The following is a 21184-nucleotide window of genomic DNA, read 5'->3' as shown; positions in this document are numbered from 1 at the left end:
GCGATGTAGTTTGCTGCAGAGCATGCTGTATCATTGTCTAGCATTTGCGTCCGAAGCCGGGGACCAGGAACCTCTTCCGGGTCTCCCACACGGGTACAGGGTCCCAAGGCTTTGGACCGTCCTCGACTGCTTTCCCAGGCCACAAGTAGGAAGCTGGATGGGAAGCCGGACCGCCGGGATTAGAACCGGTGCCCATATGGGATCCCAGCAAGTTCAAGACGAGGCCTTTAGCCGCTAGGCCACACCGCCGGGCCCATCAGTTGGTTTTCTATGGTCATTTTGGGGTAACTGCTGTGTGGTTGCCTTTTGCTGAAGCCCCCCGCTGCAGGTGTTGAGAAGTTCACAGCTTTTTCCAGGTCTCCCTCAGTGTCAACACCTTTCCAAAAAATTTCCTGGAAGGGGAAAGATGTCAATGTGTCCTGAGAAGAAAAGCCCATTTCTCCCGCCGTCGCTGGGGTCCGCACCGGGTTATGCTTCTTGCCCAGGCTTCCTCTGCAAGCCAGTGAGGTTGTAGAAAGGGTTTGGAGGCAGGATATGTTTTACTGTGGGAGGAGAAGGAGTCTTGTGGCCAGTCATCAGACTAAATTTAAACCATCGTTTGTAGTGAATATATAATTAACATGGGGGTTAAAAATGAAAAAAAAATACAGCTGCAAGGGAAGAGTTCTCCCTTTAATAAATAAAGAAAAAAGTCAAGAGGGACAGAGGGGCAACAAACACAGGGACAGGAGGCATGCGTTTTCTTTCATCAGAACAATCAAAGCTATCTCAGCCTGATCTCTCTTTCTAGATACAATGCGTGTCTCCCCTTGTGGATTAGGCAGATGACAGCAAGAACAGTACTGCAGCTGGGCGGCTCCAGGGCCGACAGGTGCTGGATATAAGGTGGCCTCGACTGTGAAGTGCAGGCAGTTTGCGGAGTGACAGGCCCGCCTGATCTCCCGGAGGGGCCACTAGGAGGTCTGTTGACGCCCGCTTGCATTCCCTTGCTCAGGCCAGCAGCTGCCAAAGGCAGCCACCAAGCGTTGCTTAATTATAGAACGGTCTTGATCCTCTTCATCCTGTCTTTGCGCTGCGTCTCCACCTTGCTGTGCCTCTCCCTGGTTCAGGGTACCTGTAGGCTTAGCGCGCAAGGGAGTATTGCGACGGCGCCACCGCCAGCTCCAAGGTAAATGGCTGACAAGGTTCTCAACCCTATACTCTAGCCATGGGATTATTTTCAGAGGCTATAATTAGCCGGTATGGGTTCAAGTATGGAATGCAGAAGTGATTTTTAAAGCAGGAAGTGGGTCCATTTGTGGGGAGGATAGCTCTGCCATTCTCTTTTTTTCTGATGAGGAAAATGATTTTTTAATAGATGTATATATTTATTTGAAAGAGACAGAGAGAGATCTTCCATTTAGTACTTCACTTCCCAAATGGTCAAACCCAGGAGCCAGGACCAGGAGCTGGGTTCTTTTGTGTGGGTGGCCAGGGCCCAAACGCTCAGCCTCTGCCACTGCCTGCCCAGGGGCATTCGCAAGGAGCTGCATTGGGGGTGAGGCAATCAGGTCTCATGTGTGGTGCTAGCATCCCATGTGTCAGCTAGGCCTACTGTACCACGCTGCTCCAAGGAAAATCATCTTTGTTGGACAAAATAAAGAAAGTGCAAAGAAATCTCATGTGCTGAAACGGGGTTCAATATCCTACACACATCTTTCCGTTTGACAAAGGCAGATCTGTGTCATTCACCTGTGTTCAGTCTGCCATTGTCTTCCTGTTCACTGGTTTCCTTAACTATTCTATCACCACACATGTCAGCTGTAAACAAAACTACAGTGGACATCTTTGTGCGTTACTTTGTGCACTTGTAGTGGTTTGGAACTGTGTCTGATTTACAGGGACATGTAATGAAATCGTTTATTTCTTGAACGCTGAATGAACCTGAATCATTCAAGGACAGCAAATGGAACATTCAATCCAATCAGTAGAAGAGCATTTACTTGAGAATATAATGCTTCTCAATGAGAATTTAAATGCTTTTTTTCATATTTTCCCATTTCTTTTTGTTGTTAAATATTTATTTTTATTTCAAAAGGCAGAGATGTTTGCTGTTTGTTTGTTTGTTTGTTTTTGTCTTTGGTTTTAACAGAAAGAGGAGGAGAGATAGAGGTCTTACATTTACTGGTGCACTGCCCAAATAGTCGCCATGTTGGAACTGAGCTGATCTGAAGCCAGGAGTTAGGGGTCTCCTCCAGGACTCTCATGGGGTGCAGGGTCCCTAGGACTTTGGCCATCCTCCACTGCTTTCCTGGCGGATCAGCAAGGAGCTGGATCAGAAGTGAAACAGTCGGGACACGAACCAGCACCCGTATGGATGCCTGCATCGCCAGACTGAGGATTTGCATGCTGTGCCACCATGATAGTCCCACCACTTCTTTTTTTAAAAGTTGTTTTTATTTGAAAGACAGATTGACAGAAAGAGAGAGAGAGAGAGAGAGAGAGAGGGAGAGAGAGAGAGAGAGAAACAAGATCTTCCATCTTCTGGGTCACTTCCCAAATGTCCACAACAACTGGAGTTGAGCCCGGCTGATGTTAGGCACCTGGAACTGCATCAAGGTCTCCCACACGGTGGCAGGGACCCAGGCGGTACTCAGATACGAGGCATGGGTGTTGCAAGGTGTTTCTGGCTGCACCAAATGTCCCCTCTCCCTCTTATTCTAATAATGGCAGCTCTCATATATGAGTGAGACCAACGAAGACTGCTTAGTGCTACTTGCTGCATGGCTTAGTGGGGAAGAGCATAAAAGGCAGGGGGTCAGCTTGGAGTAGGAGGCACAATCAGATAGTAGCAGAGGAGTGCTGAATGACTTCCACTCTAACAGAGAAACATGCAAGACGTTTTCATCTAATTTACTTTGTAAGTATTTACAAGGAGATGATAGTTCCAGAATCTGTAGGGTGGGCAGGTAATTTTTAAGCTTTTGAGAGTTCAACTGATAACAAAACATTCAGCCGAGAAAGTACGCAAAGCATGTTCACATGCACTCCACATAGCGTAGCTGCACACGCGCAGATGGACGTAACAAGATACACACTATCACGCTAGACTGCTTGTTAGCAAAGTGCAGAGATGTGTTATTTTGTCCCTGAAGTAGCAGAATAAGTTCTCTCATAAACATTTATTTGTGGGTCCAGCGCGATAGTATAGTCGTTAGAGTCCTCGCCTTGAACGCTCCAAGATCTGACTTTGCAATAAAAATAAATAAATCTTTCCAAAAAATCCCACAACATTTATTTGTGTGTACATAACTCTTCTGACATGATTTTAAACTTGCAAGAATATAAAGACACTTTCATCGATGAGTTGTCTATTGCCATCTTTTTTTCTTAGATTATTAACTTGTAAGGGCAAGTTGGAGGAAGGGCGGTGAAGAGAATCTTGTCCAGTGGTTCACTCCCCAGGTGACTGTGACAGCACCCACACCTCTGACGTGGCTGGCAGCGAACCAAGTGCTCAGGCCATCCTCCACTGCTCTGCTAGGTATAGCAGGGAGCCGGAGAGGACACTGAGCAGCTGGGACTCGAACTAATGCTCATAGGGGCTGCTGCCAAGTACTGGCTGAACATACTGCTCAACAATGCTGGTCCCCACTGTCATTTCTTGAAGTTAGATCTGGCTGAATAGTATCACTAGGATTATTGCATATATATATATATTTATATATATAATATATGTATCTGTTATATATATATATATATAGACAATCAGACAGAGAACAAGTACATGAGCGTTCTCCCATGGCCACAGCAAGAAACTGGAATCAGGAACTAAACTCAGGCACTAAGATGTTCACACCCTGCTGTTTTTAAGTGATATTTAAATATTTTAAATTAAGCATATTTTGATCAGCCACGTTTTTCACTTTGAAGAGCAAGGGGTCTATTCTGTCGCATAAGAAGGATGAAAAGTGGGCTGGCTTATGGCCCAGTATTTACAACACTGCTGGGTAGGCTGGTGGTTTGTATCAGAGACTCCAGCCTCGAGTCTAGCTCAGTTTTTGATTCCAGAGTCCTGCTAATATGCACATGGGGAGACAGCAGGCGATGGCTGGGTCAAGTGGTTGGGTCCTTGTCACTAACAGGAGGGACCTGGGTTGAATTCTACATGCCTGGCTTGAGCCTGGCCAACCCCGAGCTTTTGTGGGCAATTGGGAAATAGCTCTGTAGGCTAGTTGCCAGAGCAACCAACGATGTGATCAGAGATGGGAAATTTGAGCCTCTCCCTCCCCCCCTGAGCTCTGGTGAAGGGTGTGGGGGACTACATGTCAAGCTCATCAGCATCGGCTGCTGAAATCAATCATGTCTGTGCAATGACATTCCCATTCAAATTTCAGCATTCAAAGAGCTTGCAAGTAGCTGAAAACATGGATGTTTCTGGAGGGATATGGAAGTCTGGAGCCCCGCCCGCACTCTTGGCCTGTGAATCTCTTCCGTTTGGCTGAACATCTTAATCCTTTCTACAATCCTTCGTGATAAATGGGTAGTGAAATTTAAATATTTCCCTGAATTCTGTGAGCCACCGTAGCAATCAATCAGAAGCTATCAGGTGTTGCTGGAAGCTGATGTACGGCTGGTTGGTCATAAGGGAGGGCCATTAGGGCAATGCGTAAGACACTGCTTGGGCTGTCCACATTTCCTTGTCAGGCTGCCTGGATTCAAGTCTTGGTTCAACTTTGCTTTCCGTTTCCTATTAGTGTGGACCCAGGGGGACAGTAGCGATGGTTCCTGTAGGTGGATTTCTGTTACCTATGGAGTTTCTGGTTGAGTTCCAGACTCTCAGATTTGTCTTGGCCGAGCTTTGACTGCTGCAAGCATTTAGGAAGTGAGATGACAGATGAGAGCTCCGAGCTAGTGTCTGTCTGTCTGCCTTTCAAATAATTAAAATAATGAGGATGATGATAAAAAGAAGTGAGGTGTGGTGGCACAGGGTCCTGCTCACGCACCTACTGAGGGGCAGCTCCTGATGAGTCAGGAACTCAGGCCGCTGCTGTCCATGTGGGCGATTGGGATGGTTTCTGACTCTTGGCTCAGCCCTGGCGTTTGCATGCATATGGGGAGTGAGCCAGCTTAAGGGAGATCTCTCTCCTCTCTGCCTTTCAAAGAAAGAATAATTTCTAAATTATGAAGAAAGGAGGTAAGGGAACCATCTGAGACGTCTAGTCAACTAGCATTTCTGTGTTGTATGAATATTTCTATCTCTAGTTCATGTTTTCTTTTGCTATTCTGATTACATGGAATCATTTGTATCTGTGTTTTTTTGTCATCAATTTATGTCCACCATGATTTTTCTCCGTTTTCTTGAATCTATTGCACTGTGATTTGTTTTTGATTTATTGATTTACTTATTTGCTTTCACATTCCTCTGATGTCATTTGCGTAGATTTGCATAAGGGAAAGAAAAGAACTAACAATTGTACAGTCTCGTGTCTATTTGGCTCTATACTCAGTGCTTTACTGAACTACTTGTGTGAAGAAAGTTCTTATGCCCATTCGGTAACCTGGAACACTGAGGCTCAGAGATCTTATACATAATTACAGGGGCCTCTCTGCTGATTCAGGGCAGGAGCCAAATTTAGACCCACGACCTCATTTGGATGAAATCTGTACCGTTGAGAAGTACATGGAAGAAACTTTTTTTTCAAAGATTTATTTATTTTTATTACAAAGTCAGATATACAGAGAGGAGGAGAAACAGACAGGAAGATGTTCCGTCCTATGATTCACTCCCCAAGTGAGCACAACGGCCGGTGCTGTGCCAATCCGAAGTCAGGAGCCAGGAACCTCCTCCAGGTCTCCCACGCGGGTGCAGGGTCCCAAGGCTCTGGGCCGTCCTCTACTGCTTTCCCAGGCCACAAGCAGGGAGCTGGATGGGAAGCTCCCCTGTGACATGCCTGGGAAAGTACTGGAAGATGCCCAAATACTTGGTCCTCTCCACTCAATGGAGTTTCTGGCTGCTGGCTTTTTAGCCTGGCCTTGCCCTGGGCCGTTTTGACTACTTGTGTGTGTGTGTGTGTGGGGGGGGGGGGGGTGAACCATTTGATGGAAGATTCTCTCTCTCTCTCTCTCTCTCTCTCTCTCTCTCTCTCTCTCTCTGTGAGACTGTAACTTTCAAATAAATAAATCTTTCTGAGAGACACAGAGAGACTTTGTGACTGAGTTGAGAACATGGAACATCAGCCGCAGTGCCTGATTGTCCAGATCCCTGTGGCGCTGTCTGCTGCTTCGGAAAGTCGCCGCGAATGCCAGTCATCTGTTGTGAAACAGATTGTGCAATGCACCTCCGTGTGTTTCCAGGCTCTGGATGCTGCCAGGAACCTTTTTTCTCATTCGAGTTGTGCCATGCCTGTCTGACAAGTTCAGGAGGAAAGTGGCCCTGACAGCCAGAACCAAGGGGGTCTCATTCTCTTCTCGGGATGAAAAACCAACACAAATGCGTTGAAGCTCTTCACAGTTGAGCTCTTCTCGGCTGACTCAGAAGACTTTTTGGTTTTAAAGAGATCTTGCCTTCTTTTGAGGGGACAGTCAGTGTGTCCTTCATTTGGCCCCATCAGGAATGTGGGAGAGGAGAGGGGTGGCTGCTCCAACGAGTTTGCTTTTGCAGTGAATAAGGAGTAGCCAAGCCATGGCTCAGTGTCTTGTTGAACAACATTCAACACTTGTTGGAAACCTGTAACAGGCAATAACAGAGTGCCTAGAAGATCATGATTCTAAATATTTAGCATTGACCATGGCTTGGGGGAAAAAAAAAACACTCTTAGTTTTTAAAAGTATTTATTTGAAAGATAGAATTACATGGAGAGAGAGAAGGACAAAGAAAGAAACAGACTCAAAGATCTGTCATCTTTTGATGCCATCTCCAAATGGCCACAATGACTAGAGTTAGGCTGATCCAAAGCCAGGAGCCTGGAGCTTCCTCTGGGTCTCCCGTATGGTTGTAGAGGCCCAAGTACTAGGACCGTCTTCCACTGCCTTCCCAGGCCTGTTAACAGGATCAGAAGTGGAGCAGTTGGTGCTCAAATTGGGGCCCATACTGGCATCACAGGCGGAGGCCTAACATGCTACGCCACGGTGCCAGCCCCAACACATTTTTAAAACTCAGGGCGAGATCAATGCTACTTTCGAGATGTCAGATGCTGCAGAGATGGGGAGCGTGTTTCATGTGCAGCTACAGAGGCAGAGTCTTGGCCTTTGTGCCGTGTGATGAAAGAGACGGGGGTCTGCTCTTGGCCTCCCCGTCACTTCTTTCGTGGTCACCGCCCTCAACTATTGGACTACCAGCTCCCCGAGGCCCTTTGCACCATATGCCTCTTTGACTGACTGGCATGAATCCAGCACACCATGCTTTGCAAAGCGCAGCATATGTACTTGGGTGCAGTGTTTTTCATCCGGGGCTTAGCCACAGAAACGGAGCTGTCCTAACCGTGGGAGTTGCTGGCTGCAGTGAGCCTAGGGAACGATAATACCAAAGCACATGTGCAGAGCCGGCGGACTGTGTATTGAAAGGGTTTCAGGGGTGATTTTCACCACACTCCACATGTGTGAAAACTGATTTTGGGACCAAATCCAGGTGGAAAATGGAACTTCACAGTAATCGTTTGTCCACTAAGTAAATGGATAAATCCTTTGCACTTTATACTGAGAATTCTAGAATTCAGAGAGCGCCTCGTCGCTTCTCCATGTGGCCTCCTTTCCAGCTTATGATTCTGTTTTGGGAAAGGGGCCAAGTGGAAGAAAGACTCTGCCCATATTTTTGTGTACCTAATAAATGGAAATTACTTGAGATATGGTGAAATCAACTCCAGCCATGTTCACTTTTGACCCAGGAAACTTCAAGTGATTTATAAATCTAAGGTGATGCTTACTTAGGCAGTTTTCTGAGAGACAAAGACAGCTTCCATGCAAATGCCTGCAGCAGCTGGGACTTGGCTGAAGCTGAAGCTGGGAACCAAAGACTCCATCAAGACCTCACCTGGGGAGGCATTTGACCTATCACCTGCTGTCTTAATAGCATTAAAGATGTTGACATGAGAAGAGAAAAAAAATACTGGTGTTGATAATAAAATATTGTGACTCAGCCAAAGTTTTCTTTTTCTTTTTTTTTAAAGATTTATTTTATTTTTGTTGGAAAGTCAGATATACAGAAAGGAGGAGAAACAGACAGGAAGATGTTTCGCCCGATGATTCACTCCCCAAGTGAACGCAACGGCTGGTGCTATGCCGATCCGAAGCCAGGAGCCAGGAACTTCTTCCAGGTCTCCCACGCGGGTGCAGGGTCCCAAGGCTTTGGGCCATCCTCGACTGCCTTCCCAGGCCACAAGCAGGGAGCTGGATGGGAAGTGGAGCTGCTGGGATTAGAACCGGCACCCATATGGGATCCCAGCACGTTCAAGGCAAGGACTTTAGCTGCTAGGCCACGCTGCTGGGCCCAGCCAAAGTTTTTCAATAGGGCTCTTGACTTGCAACAAAATGGGAAAACAAAAAGAACTTGCAGTCTCTGGGAGAAATGAGGTTAAGCAAGGTTTTGGCTCTGTGCAGGGGTGAAGTCAGGTTTGCTGGTGCTGGGTGATGTTAGGGAGCAGAGCGGATGATAGGGTGTCTCAGACACAATGGCTGAACTGCTCACCCTTGGAAGCCAGGCTCATGAGTCACCCTGTGGAACCGTGCAGCTGAATCACCCGCTTCCCATAGAGGGTTCTCTGAGAATTGACACATTCATAATGTCGCCTTCTTTCCCACCCCAGGAACAGAATCCTCTGGTGTGTAAACCCCTGTAGGAACCACGGCCATTATGGTTGCAACTGGGCTCATCCTGCTCACTGGGTCTGACAGCAGCTCTGCCGGACTCAGCGCTGACGAGTTCAGAAGGAATATACGTGTGTGTGTGTGTGTGTGTGTGTGTGTGTACAAGTCAGTGGTGTGAAGTGGGAGAATTTGAGGTAGACAGATCAGCACAGCTGTTACAGCGGAAGTACTAACATCTTTCACGCTGGTGCTGCTTATTTAAACAAGTGGAGGCTTCTTGGCAAGGCCTGCATGGAAGTCAAGGATTAGAGCCTGGGAGTTAAAAATACAATCCCTGTCATTCATTCAGAATTCCAGAGAACCCTGAAATTTTTTTTTGATTGACAAATGAATGGTAGAGACCGGAAGTGTGCGCCAAAATAACGCTCTGCTCATGGATCATCTTTTATTAAGAAGATTCTAAAGAAAATCCCGCTTATGTAAGAGTTATTATTCCTGTGTCATACACGGCAGCTATGTTTGATGGGCTGCTGGAATGAAAATCTGCCCGGAACCTTTTAACTAGAAATTCCTTGTGGTTCATAGAAAGAGGAGCTTTTGCAATCAGTGCGTTTCTGTGAAGTGAACAATCACCTTTTGTTTACAGCGCAAAGTCTGGTCCTCTTTCGCTAATGAAGGTGTCAGTTGGTACCTTGACAGCCCAGCTTATGCCTCTTTTATTTTAATGTGTTGGAGTTCTTAGCAAGAGATGGTGCTATGTAGCATTTGGGCAGAATGGAAGAACTGTGATTGCTGGAATGTTGGTAAAGCTGCTTTAAGACAAAGCAATTGGGGTTAGGTAGGAAGAAAAAACAACTTGGAAAGGAAATTAATCCTTTTGGAAATACAGTAAGGCAGAAGCTGGGTATCTGTTCCGTCTGTTAAGGAGCCAGCACTTCGTTTCTGATCGTCAGGGCGTTGAACTTCCAAAACCAGCTCCCTGTTTCGCAAAGGGGTGATCAGATTCAGCACAGGGAAGGCAGCTCTTGCGTGGCAGTTCATCTTGTGAGCAGACTCAAGTTGGGTTGCCAGCTGAGAGCGCCTGGGAGCTGAGCACCCACAGAGATGGTGACTCCCATTGCATTCTGGTTTCAAGTGACAGTCAAAGACTCCCTGGAGGAAGAGGACGCATCCGGCCAGCCTGGGAGGTTTAGTTAGGTGTGTGCCAGCTGTTTTTGCTGTTCTGGGTCAGACCCGTCTGGGGTGTCAGTTGGAAGGGCCAGGGGGTCATTGGCAAGAACAAAAGTAAATAAAAGGTACCATGTAGAGAAATGCACTGTGTGAGATTTATGTTGTTTTTTAGGCCTTGAGATTTAAATACGAGCAAAGATATGAGTGCTTAATGGGATTAAACCCTAGGCAGCATTTACCCCTGAAATCTAACAAAAAAGCAAGCCAACTTTTGCATGTTTGTATTCTAATGCTAACTGGGAAATTTCTGAAATTTTACTGTTGGGCAAGTCTTCTTGCCATCTGGTACAGGATTAAAATTTGGCATAACATTTGTTATCTGCTGTCAGTGGGTCAAGTTTACTCGGCCAGCTCGGTGTGGGAATTTATCAGCCTCATCTAAGTGTACTTCAGTTTTCATTTTTAACACCAGCGGGTCTAACTGGAGTAGTTCACAGAAAGCAAGTGGCAAAGCTGCTTAATCTATCCATTGTAGCCTGGGTTGTCTTCAGTGTGTATGCTCGATACAGCATGAAGAAACTGATGAATTGTTCTTGTAAATCAAAAACAGTTTTCAAACTTGTGTTTATTTTCTTTTTTTTTTTTTTTTATACTTCAATCTTAGTTTATACACAACATATAACATTCAAAACATAACATGTTATACATAACATCATATCATCTTAAATTAAGGCAAACATGTGGTATTTAATAAACTTGTGTTTATTTTCTAAAATAAGACACTTGTACTCTCAACTGGGCTTGTAACTTCCTCCAGGATTGCAGAAGTATATTTTTCCTATTTTTAAAAAATTTATTTGTTTTATTGGAAAGTGAGATTTAATGAGAGAAGGAAAGACAGACAGAAAGATCTTCCATCCACTGCTTCACTCCCCAAGTGGTCACAATGACCAGAGCTGAGCTGATCCAAAGCCAGGAGCCAGGAGCTTCTTCCGGATATCCCACATAGGTGCAGGGTTCCAAAGTTTTGGGCCACCCTTGACTGCTTTTCCAGTTCACGAGGTGAGAGCTGGAAGGGAAGCAGGGCGACCAGGACATGAGTTGGTGCCCACATGGGATCCTGGTGCATGCAAGGCATCTACTAGGCTACCGCGCTGGCCTGAGGAGTGCATTTTTCAAATGCTTGCTGTGTGCAGACCATTCTCCCTGTGCTACACCAGGCCAGCAGGAGAGTAAGAGGGAGCACGGGCAGTCATCAGGCGGATAACGTCAAGTAGCATGGGGGTGGCTGAGTTTGGAAGTGTTTGCCTTGGTTTTATGACTCCAGGCTGCCTTGCAGCGTTGGGTGGCTTTCCTGAACTGCCTCGTTAGGTTATGGTGGAAAAGAAGAGGCAGGTTGGAGGTCACCTTCAACTTCCGTCCCAGCAGTTCTCTGCACTGGGGCCGGGGTAGGGAGATGCTCCCCTGTCTGACATAGGTGAAGTTCCGGGAAGTTCGGGTGGACAGGAGAGACGGTAAGAAGACAAAACCCACCTGTACTTGGAAATGGAAGCTTTGCTGGTACCAACAAGCAGCACACGGCGAAGACTTATAAATCCCTTCGCAGTAAAGCACTTGCAGTCATTCCTGTTTTTTTTTTTTTTTAATCTGCTCCAATAATACAAAGCACATTACATGGGTCTTCTCTGTTGAATGAAGCTTTTGTTGTGTGTCTTCCTTCCATCAAGTTAGGGTGATAGGTCAAGAAATGGAAGGTAAATCTGTCCAAAAACCTTAGGCCTATTCCTGGAAAAGAAGTAGGTGGATTTGCTTTTTGCAGATTAGATTTTATCTTTTCCTTGAGTGGTTCTGTTGCTGGGCATGCGCTTTCTGTTTTCGTATCTACCAAGTGTGCCATGTGTTTTGTGTAACAGGTATGTAATCCATGACTGCTGAATACACTTGCCAGCTGTGGGCTGGAAGCCAGAGCTGCCTTCCATACATTCGCTGCTAGGTGAGGTTGGGAAGCCTGTGGACTGGTCTTAAATCTTAAGTCACTGTGGCAGTTGGAAGAGTTGCAGAACAGAAACTTGGTGCATCTGTTAGCTTATTTTAAACCCATGTCTCAGGGATAGGAGACTAGGTTGGGTTAAATGCCATATCCAAATAAATCATACAAGGTCAATGCTAGTCTTACTCCCAGTTACCCAGGTAAGATGTGACTCTGAGGTTATGGTCCAGAGTCCACTGTCAGTGTGAATGACACTTTACGTCATGGACAGTGGGGACCAGGGACCCAGGGTGACTTGATCCCAGACATCCTTGGGATGTGAGGCTAGAGGTGAAGAGAAGGGATAGACAAAAGGGATAGGGAAGGCAAACAAGGACCAAGGAAGGCTGCGGGAGGGGAAGCCCTCAGGCTTGCACACTCTCACTGGACTCAGGAAGGAGCCCAGTGGGTGCCTGCAGAAGGTGTGAGAGCAGAGTTAACCAGGCTGACGGAAGAGGTGTCATCCCTTCTGATATCAATGACATGTTCACCTGCAAACATAGCGTTTACCTCTTGAAGGAAATGGAATTTCTCAGTGTTATCTTTATAGAGGACACTCTGAATCCACAAGGGAAAAGCAACCCACACAATGTCTTCTCTGGGAAGAGCTGGGCTTTCCAGCTGCTTGGCAGGTACCATGTCCTGGGAGCTGCGGCTCCTTTTCTGGGTAATTCTCCCAGTGGAGACCTTCTCACATGGCTGCTGTTGGTCTGGTCTCTCTGTGCTGGAAGTAGGCAGGGAAATGGTGCTGTCTGGGAAAGAGTTGCCCAATGGGAAGGCAACAGAAGAGGAAGACCAGCATATGGAGTTGGTCACACATTCCTTTTCTAACACACCTGCCACAGCCTTCCCTGTGGCACTTCCATGAGTGAGAGAGAGAGAGAGAGAGAGAGAGTGTGTGTGTGTGATGTTTTCAGGCTAGGAAAAAAATTTTTTTTTGGTGTGAAGAAAAGTTTCCCTTCTCAGGAGCTTTTTCCGTTATGAGCAACGTGAGACTGGGTAGTTGGGTCTATTCCACTTACACGGCCACATGCAGGTCTGCAGTAACCTACGCCCTGACCTGCATGGCCGCGCCCCAGCTTTGCTTTCTGTTACTTTGAGCTTTCTTGAATGTTTCTGGTTTTACTAGTTTGGAAAACAACCCATAGTTATTGCTGGAAGATTTTAGACTGGGAAGAAAAAATATTAGTTAGCCTGTTATTTCCTTTACTCACCAAAAGCCATTTTTTTCCTTTTTGTTTCATTTTCAAATATGAAAATCGTATAGATATTTTGATTATCTGCTTGAAAATTAGACAGAGAGAAGAGTTCTGCCACCTGCTATTTCACTTTCCAAATGCAGGCAGCAGCTGTGTCGGGGCCGCGTCGCCCACAGGGTGGCATGGACCATCATCCGTCCTCTCCGGGAGCACCAGCAGGAAGCTGCATTGCAAGTGGAGGAGCAGGACCCTGATTTAGACTGTGCCACAATGCACCCCGAAAGTACGCATTTGTAGAATCCGCATCTACAGTATAAGTAGATAGAAAATATCAGGCTGTGTTGATTTCCAAGGGCAGTTGTAGCTTTCGAACAGCAGAGAGGTTTTTTTTCCCCCGTTTTCTGAAATAGATTCTGTAAGGGAGTGGAGCCAGGAAGGAGGTAGGAGTCGTAGGAAGGAGGGATTAATCTGGCTAAATTGTGGGTCCTGGCAGACAGTAAGGTTCCACTGCGAAATATGAGAAAGGAAATGACTCAGTAGCCCTGAGAGAGAGAGAACAAGGATGAGACAGCAGGATCAAAGAGTGAATGGCAGCTCCTGGGTTGGGGTCGGGAGCAGTAGCTGGAGTCAGAGACGCTGAATAAGCACTAGGCTTGGAGCACCCGCACGGTGTCATACGCCATTGCATTGCTTTGCCTGCACGCCTGGAACTACTGTGGACCTTGTTCCTCTAAGCTGAGCCTTAAGACAGAGCTGGTCCTGGGAGACTGCAGAGGGGCTGGGCACCGAGCTCCAAGCCAGTGAAAGCCGCCCACTTCAGAGAGGCCTCCTATTGTTTTAAGAGGACCACAAAGAATGCTACTTTTCATGAACAAATCTGCCTGGAACAGAACTCCTTTAAAAGTGTTGTCTGACTGTGGAGTTTGAAGGGCCAGTAGTGAAGGCTCCAGGGCCTCCTCCCTGGGCACTGGGGGAAAGTCTTGGAGTGAAATGCGCATCCCTGGGGGTCTGACCTATTAGGCCTTACCCACTCTGCCCTGCAGGCTCTGGCTGGCAGGCAAGATGGCACTCCTTAGGGGCTTTCTGCCCTGGATTCCTTGACCTCCTCATTCAGAAGTCACAGCCCACATGTTTAGGCTGGCGAGGAAGGCTGGGAGGGGAGGTGCACCAGGCCAGCTCCTTGATTCCTCCTCCCATCACAGCAGGGTCCCTCCAGTGTGTTCTGCAGAAGGATTCTTCCTTTTTCTCCTGCTATAATGGAAAGTGGTTGCGTAGGACTTGCCTGCCTTGGAAAACATCTTTTAATAGGATGAGTCCTGAAGGACGAATCAAAGCGTTTCTGAGCTGTAATTACTGCCCTGAAGGGAGTTTGCTTACCTCTGACTTCCTGAGCAGTTGGCTCCTCACTGAGAGAGGAACAAACCTCCTGCGGCTGGCTAGGAACCTGCCGCTTGCCTCCCCCCCTCCCCCTGCCTCTTCCCCTACACACACTTCCCATCAGGACCAAAAGCTGGCAAAAAGTTTTTCTGAAAGTGGCAAATAGAATTACCGTGGCTACGCTGAAACTGGAACCATTGTTTATCTTTTTCACTTCTTTTTTGTTTTAATGCTTAAGGAAATGATCTTTGTAGTTTAATCTTCTTCTCTCTGAACTTTGATGCTTTATTTCTTACAAAAATGTTTCTTTATTTTAAAGTCAGGATTACAGAGAGAAAGAGAAAGATGTCTTCGATCCACTGGTTTCTTCTCCACATGGCCTCAGTGGCCAGGGCTGAACCACAATGAAGCCAAAAGCCGGAAGCTTCATCCAGATTTCCCACTTGGGTGGCAGGGGCCCAAACACTCAGACCATGTTGCGTTGCCTTTCCCAGTGTATCAGCAGGGACCCGCATACAAAGTGGGGTATAGCTGGGCCCGGCGGCGTGGCCTAGCGGCTAAAGTCCTCGCCTTGAAAGCCCCGGGATCCCATATGGGCGCCGGTTCTAATCCCGGCAGCTCCACTTCCCATCCAGCTCCCTGCTTGTGGCCTGGGAAAGCAGTCGAGGACGGCCCAATGCATTGGGACACTGCACCCGCGTGGGAGACCCGGAAGAGGTTCCAGGTTCCCGGCTTCGGATCGGCGCGCATCGGCCCGTTGCGGCTCACTTGGGGAGTGAATCATCGGATGGAAGATCTTCCTCTCTGTCTCTCCTCTGTGTATATCTGGCTGTAATAAAATGAATAAATCTTTAAAAAAAAAAAAAAAAAAAAAGTGGGGTATAGCTGGGACGTGAACCAGTGTCTATTTGGGACACAAGTATTGCAGACTGGGACGTACCTACCATATCCAGTACCGGTCCTTTAACAAAACAGACTTGCTTGTTTATTTTCATTTTCTGGGCTTATTTTAAGGACGGTTGTTGCCAACATCTACAGTTTTGAAACTCAATAGTTAAACCCTTTTTATTGGCTGATTTTTAAGGTCACATTCATTGCAAAGTCTCCTTAGGTGGCCAACATAGTTGTGCAATGAGTTAAGCCACTAGTGGTGATGGCCTTAACTCTTATCATCCCATATTAGAGGGTCAAAGTGAGTCCTTACTGGTCTGCTTCCAATCCAGCTGCTTGCTAACGGGCCAGGAAGGCAGCAGTTGATGGCCGACGTACTTGAGCCCCTCCTTTCTGTGCTGGATTCCTGAATGCAGCTTTAGGCTGCTGTAGCATGGGCAGTGAACCAGTGATTTCTGCTCTCTGTTACTCTGCCATTCAGGTAAATAAGGGGAAAAAATATCTGAGAAAACATACAAGTTTTCATTTAGGACCAAGAATCGGTTTGAGAGTAAGGAATCTGATGAAGACTTTGAACACTGGCAGTATTTATTGTTTTCATTATTTTTATTTATTTTAGTTGTTTCAAAGGCAGTGAGACAGAGAAAGATAGATGAGTACGGAAGGATATTCCCATTGCTGGTTCATTTGGAATTGGAATGATGCCTGTAATGGCTAGATTTGGGCCAGGCGCAAGCCAGGAAACCAGACTTGGTAGAAACCCAAGTTCTTGAGGTGTGCAATACAGGGAAGCTGCAATGTGGAAGTAACCTGGGTTTGCAAGTGTTCCAACAGTAAGTATCTTTAACTCTCTTCCAAATATGTGCCTTAGTTTCAGCCTTTAAATGTGATCAAACAGAAGGGAAGTAAAATGAGGCAAATAAAATCATTAGAATAAGGTTTCTGGAGCCAAGATCAACACAAAAAAGGTCCCAAGGATGCAATTTTAAAAATTGTATTCGGAAAAAAGGAATTATTTATTTGTTTGAAAGAATTCTAAGAGAGAGAGAACTTGATTATTATGTGTCATGGCGAAGATGTTTTTGGTCAAACCTGTTGGGAGTTCTGTCCCCCTCCTGGATGTTGTCCCCTAATTTTTTCTCTAGATTAGGGAAATTGTCCCTTATTATTTCATTAAATACATTTGTAAACCCAGCTTCTCTTTCTGCACCTTCTGCAACTCCCATAACTCTTATATTTGGCCTTTTAATAGTGTCTTTCAATTCTTGAATACTTTTTTTTGGCCTGACCCAGTTCTGCTTCCAGTTTTTTGTTTGTTTCCCCCTGGTGACAGGAACTACCTTCCAATTCTGAGATTCTTTCTTCTGCTTGCTTCATTCTATTTTGGAGACTCTCCACTGTACTTTTAGTTTGTTCCACTGTATTCTTCACTTCTGATATATCAGCTTTTTTTTCTTCCTGTTTTTGATTATGTTTTGTGGCTTTTCATTTAAGGGGGTGTATAGTAACGGTGTAATGGAGACTAACATATCTAGCAGCATGTTATTTAGCTTCATGGCATTGTAAATTTCCTATTTTTCTTCCTGTTGTTGATTTTGTATTGTAGCTTTCCACTTAAGGGGATTTATAGTAACCGTAATGGAGACTATCATATCCAGATGTGAGGATACAATGCAGTATGCATCTCTACTTCCAGACAAAGATGGACTCACAATGCAGCTGTTTACTATATCTTGACAACAGGATGCTGGACTCTCTGTCATTGTCCATACCCACAATGATGGACACATGATTGTGTATGAAGAACTGTACTATAGTAACGATGTAGAGGAACTCAGTGAGGCAGGAGGGAATTGGGGAGGGGAAAAGGGAAATCCCACGATCTATGGAACTGTATCATAAAATGATAATAAAAAAAATAAGAGAGGCAGAGACAGAGAAAGAGAGCTCCTCCACTCTCTGGCTTACTCCCCAAATGGCAGCTATGACCAGGGTTTGGCCAGGCCAAATTCAGGACTCTAGAATTCCTTCTAGGTGTCCCAAGTGGATGATAGAGTCCCAAACATTTGGGCCATTTTCCACTGCTTTCCCAGCTGTATTAGCAGGGAGCTGGGTGAAAAGTGGAATAGCCATTTGAGCTGGTGTTCATATGAGATGTTGGTGTCACAGGTGCCACAGAGGACACAGAGCCAACCCCTCCCCCTGCCATCACTACTGCTTTAAAATTAAGGAGTGTTAACAGAAAGAAGTACTGCTGGGGAGTTTGGGGGTCTGTAAAGAGGGAGTGCAGGCATGCTCTAGAGTTTGCCTTTTTAAAAGAATTATCCACAGATTATCCTCAGATCTGGAGATATGGTGGTGATGTTTTGGGTGGAGTTCTGCAGGCATTGGTGGAGATTTCCAGAAAATTGGTGACTGCCCATTTTAAACCTTCTTAGGAAGTGTTCACTGGCATCAGGCTCCTGTTAGGAGTGGACTTGTCTGTCATGGCAATTTTATTATAATGATAATGGAGAGGCCTATAGGTCATGGAAGGATCTTTCTGGCCAGGCCAGTATAGTTTTGCTATTATTGCACCTTGGGGCTACTGACCATGGAAGGGGTTTTCAGACCTGGACCAAGGCTTTGGTAATGCATTTCCTCTGGTGCCTTATCACTCCTGGATGTGTGTAAAGAATGTTTAGCAGTGGGTGGGGCATGACCAGGAAGAGACAAACTAGATGCAAGACATAGAACATGTAATTGTTCAGCATCTTCTATTAAAGTATGCGGTCTTTGATGGAAACAGAAATATCTGATACCATTTGTAAAGTACAATTGGGCCACCAGTTGGATCCACTTCATCTTTAAAATTCTTACTGTCATCCCTTGCCAACCTTGGGTTGTTGCTTATAGGATTTCTTAAAGATACTAGAGTGTGAGGATGTTTAAGGCCCGCTAAATAAAATGGCACAGAATTTATCATACCTGATGCCATGTAAGGGCGATGCGTGTAGTTGTTAAAACTATTTTGTTTAGGGCAAGAAAGAAAAGTCTCTACATGTTTAGTACAGGTGCAGTTTATTTTGTTGACCCATTTTTTTGATCTGTGAGAATCTGTGCCTGTGAAAGCCGCAGACCTGGATGACTGACTGTGTAACAAACTCTCATTAAAGGTAGAGCCCAATGGAACAGAACAGCCTGGCAGCACCAGGAGTGCCTAATGATGTGCTTTGGGAGGCAGGAGGTCACGACGGAGACCCTGACCACCTTTCTGAGGCTGTATGGGAAACCTTGGTCTGAAGCCCCTGTGGAGCTAGCTTTCCTGGGATGATGTTATGGTAGCTAATATGGGGAGTTGTGAATGCTCAGGGTTGTTTATGATTCTACCTTGGGTTCTTTCACACCCTAGCATTTGAGTTTCTCTGTAATCTGTTACTTGTCTTCCCATACTTGCTTCTTGCTGCTGCTCTGCTTTGCAGTTATCTTGCTTGGTAGAAGGTATGCTCCAGACGGCTCCATGTTTTACCTGGTGACCCTCATGGGAGCCTTGTACTTACTCAGTAAAGGCAAGTTAGAAGCTAGCTTCTGGGGCCATCCCTGGGAGAGGACAGCTAAAGAAACTTTCTTATGCTGGTTCCATGACTGAGGGAATGTGGAGGTTGGCAGGGCAGGAGTGCCGGTCCAGCTTTGGGAGAAGGACTTACAATGTAGCAATCCATTGGGGAAGCATCCACTGGGTTTTGGGAGTGCTGGGGAACAGGCTCTGTGAGTAGAGGGGAGGATTGTCGGGGCTTGCTGCACACAGGGACAGCCCGCACAGCAAAGCTTATGTCCACTGAAGCCTCTGTAAAATTCTCAGTGGAACCCAAGTCCTCTGGGAGGGAAAAATGGGCAGGTGCATCCCTGGAGAAACCAGACACAATTGCCAGCCATTTGTAAGCGTTCTAAGCCAAGAGTTGGCATCGCTCAACTGTTGTGTTGGTTTTGATGATGGTGACAGCGATGGTGTCGGCAATTAAAATTGTTTTCCTTCTTTCAGTCACATAGAAAAAATCACCACCTGGCAAGACCCTAGGAAGGCGATGAATCAACCCCTGAATCCTATGAACGTCCATGCTGCCGTCTCTTCCAACCCGGTGCCTCCGCAGAGATCCATGGCAGTGGCCCAGCCAAACCTCGGTAAGCCCCGGGTGTTGTCTGCCAGCGGGAGGAGCCAGGGCCCGGAGCAGCTCCAGCTGTTCCCAGGCCTCTTCCTGCACTCCTGCACTCAAATGCGGGTTTTCCCTCTCAGCAGTGTCATCCTCCTTGTCCACCTTGACCTTCTTCCCCTGGCCTCCTTACCACATGCGTCACCACACTGCTGCTTAGGCCTTGGGTTTTCCATAGCAGCTCCACATTCATTCCGGTTCTCTCCCCCGGAGTTTTTTGAAAATGTCACTTCCAGGTGTGTTTGGAACCATGGTTAAGGTGCCACTAGGGACACCTACTTGCAAATTGAGTGCCTGGTTTCAAGTGCCAGCTTTAGCCCCGCACCTCAACTTCCTGTTATCCACAGATGATGATCCAAGCACTTGGTTCCCTGCCACCCATGTGGGAAGCCCACACTGGGGTTCCTGGCTCTCAACTTCAGCCTGGCTACCCCACAGGATGTTGACGGACATTTGGGGAGTCAGTCAGTGGATGAAAGATCTCTCTCTGCGTTTTAAATAAGGAAAAATTAAGAAAACAAGCAAGAAAAAACTTAGCCCTTTTGTCATCATCAGAACAAAGTGGGGCAGACACCCCCTTCCTGTATTAGGTCTCTAGCCTCCAGCCAACTTACCGTGAAGTGACAGAATCCCCCTGTGACCGATGAGGAGACTTGGCCAAGGTCATGAGCAGCTGTGGGCAGCAGAGCCGGAGTGTGAACCCAGGCTACTGTGGCCTTAGGATGCAGGCAACCGTTGCAGGATCCATGTGCAGCGTGTCTCCACACCCCTGGGGTAGTATCACTCATTATTGCACTTTCAGACTTGAGAAGACAGTGGTCTTTGCTTACTGCCTTTTCTCTGAAGGAGCTAGAATCCTGCCCACTGGCCACAAGCGGCAAGGCTTGGTCTTGGGCACTGGCACAGTCGGCCAGCTAGCTTTGTGCTACTCAGTCCCTCCCTTGCCCTTCTAGGGCCCAAATAGCAGAGGGCCAACTGAAGGTTTTATAAAAAAGATGATGCTGTTTCTGCTAACATTTCCTTTTAAGGTTAGTACCCTGCACATAACCGTACCTTCGGAGCAGTTCAGTTTAGGATGTGAAAAGGATCCCCTGGTGGATTTTCAGGAATGGACAGAGTAACAATGACAGCGAGGTTTCTGGACACTCATCAGGATACTGAGACTTGGCCAAATTGAGAATGTTGGCTTCAAGCGTCGATTCTTCCAGGAAGCCTGAGCCTGCTGTTCCAAACCTTGGAAACTACTCTCTATCTTGAAAGCAGCTGCCCTGGGCTGACCTTCATGCTGTTCCTTGTCTAAAAAGCAGGTCAAGGAAAAGGGCGCCGGTGCTTCTCCCTGCATTGGGACCCGACGCCTCCCACACACTCACCCACCGTGTGAGAGCTGGTGCAGGAAGCAGGCACCAGTGTGGTCAAGAAACTCCACATTAGATGGCCTTACAGGAGCTTCCTTACCCATTTAACTTTCATAACACTAGATACTAATATTTCAGCCTTAACTTTATTACTTTTGGGGAAAATAATTTTTTTTTTATCAGCTAGAC

General features: G+C 46.5%; 1 protein-coding gene across 2 annotated transcripts in view; it reads left to right on the top strand.

Annotated features, from left to right (window-relative positions):
• The window catches only part of WWTR1 (WW domain containing transcription regulator 1), a 131420-nt gene that overhangs the window by 64858 nt on the left and 45378 nt on the right, over window positions 1–21184 (top strand). For both annotated transcript variants that reach the window (XM_058661424.1, XM_058661423.1), the window contains exon 4: window positions 19472–19611. In XM_058661424.1, the coding sequence (XP_058517407.1) occupies window positions 19472–19611 (140 nt within the window). The remainder of the gene's footprint in view (window positions 1–19471; window positions 19612–21184) is intronic.

The sequence above is a fragment of the Ochotona princeps genome, chromosome 3, assembly GCF_030435755.1.
Source record: "Ochotona princeps isolate mOchPri1 chromosome 3, mOchPri1.hap1, whole genome shotgun sequence".
Taxonomy (NCBI): domain Eukaryota; kingdom Metazoa; phylum Chordata; class Mammalia; order Lagomorpha; family Ochotonidae; genus Ochotona; species Ochotona princeps.
This window is presented reverse-complemented; position numbering and strand designations above follow the sequence as displayed.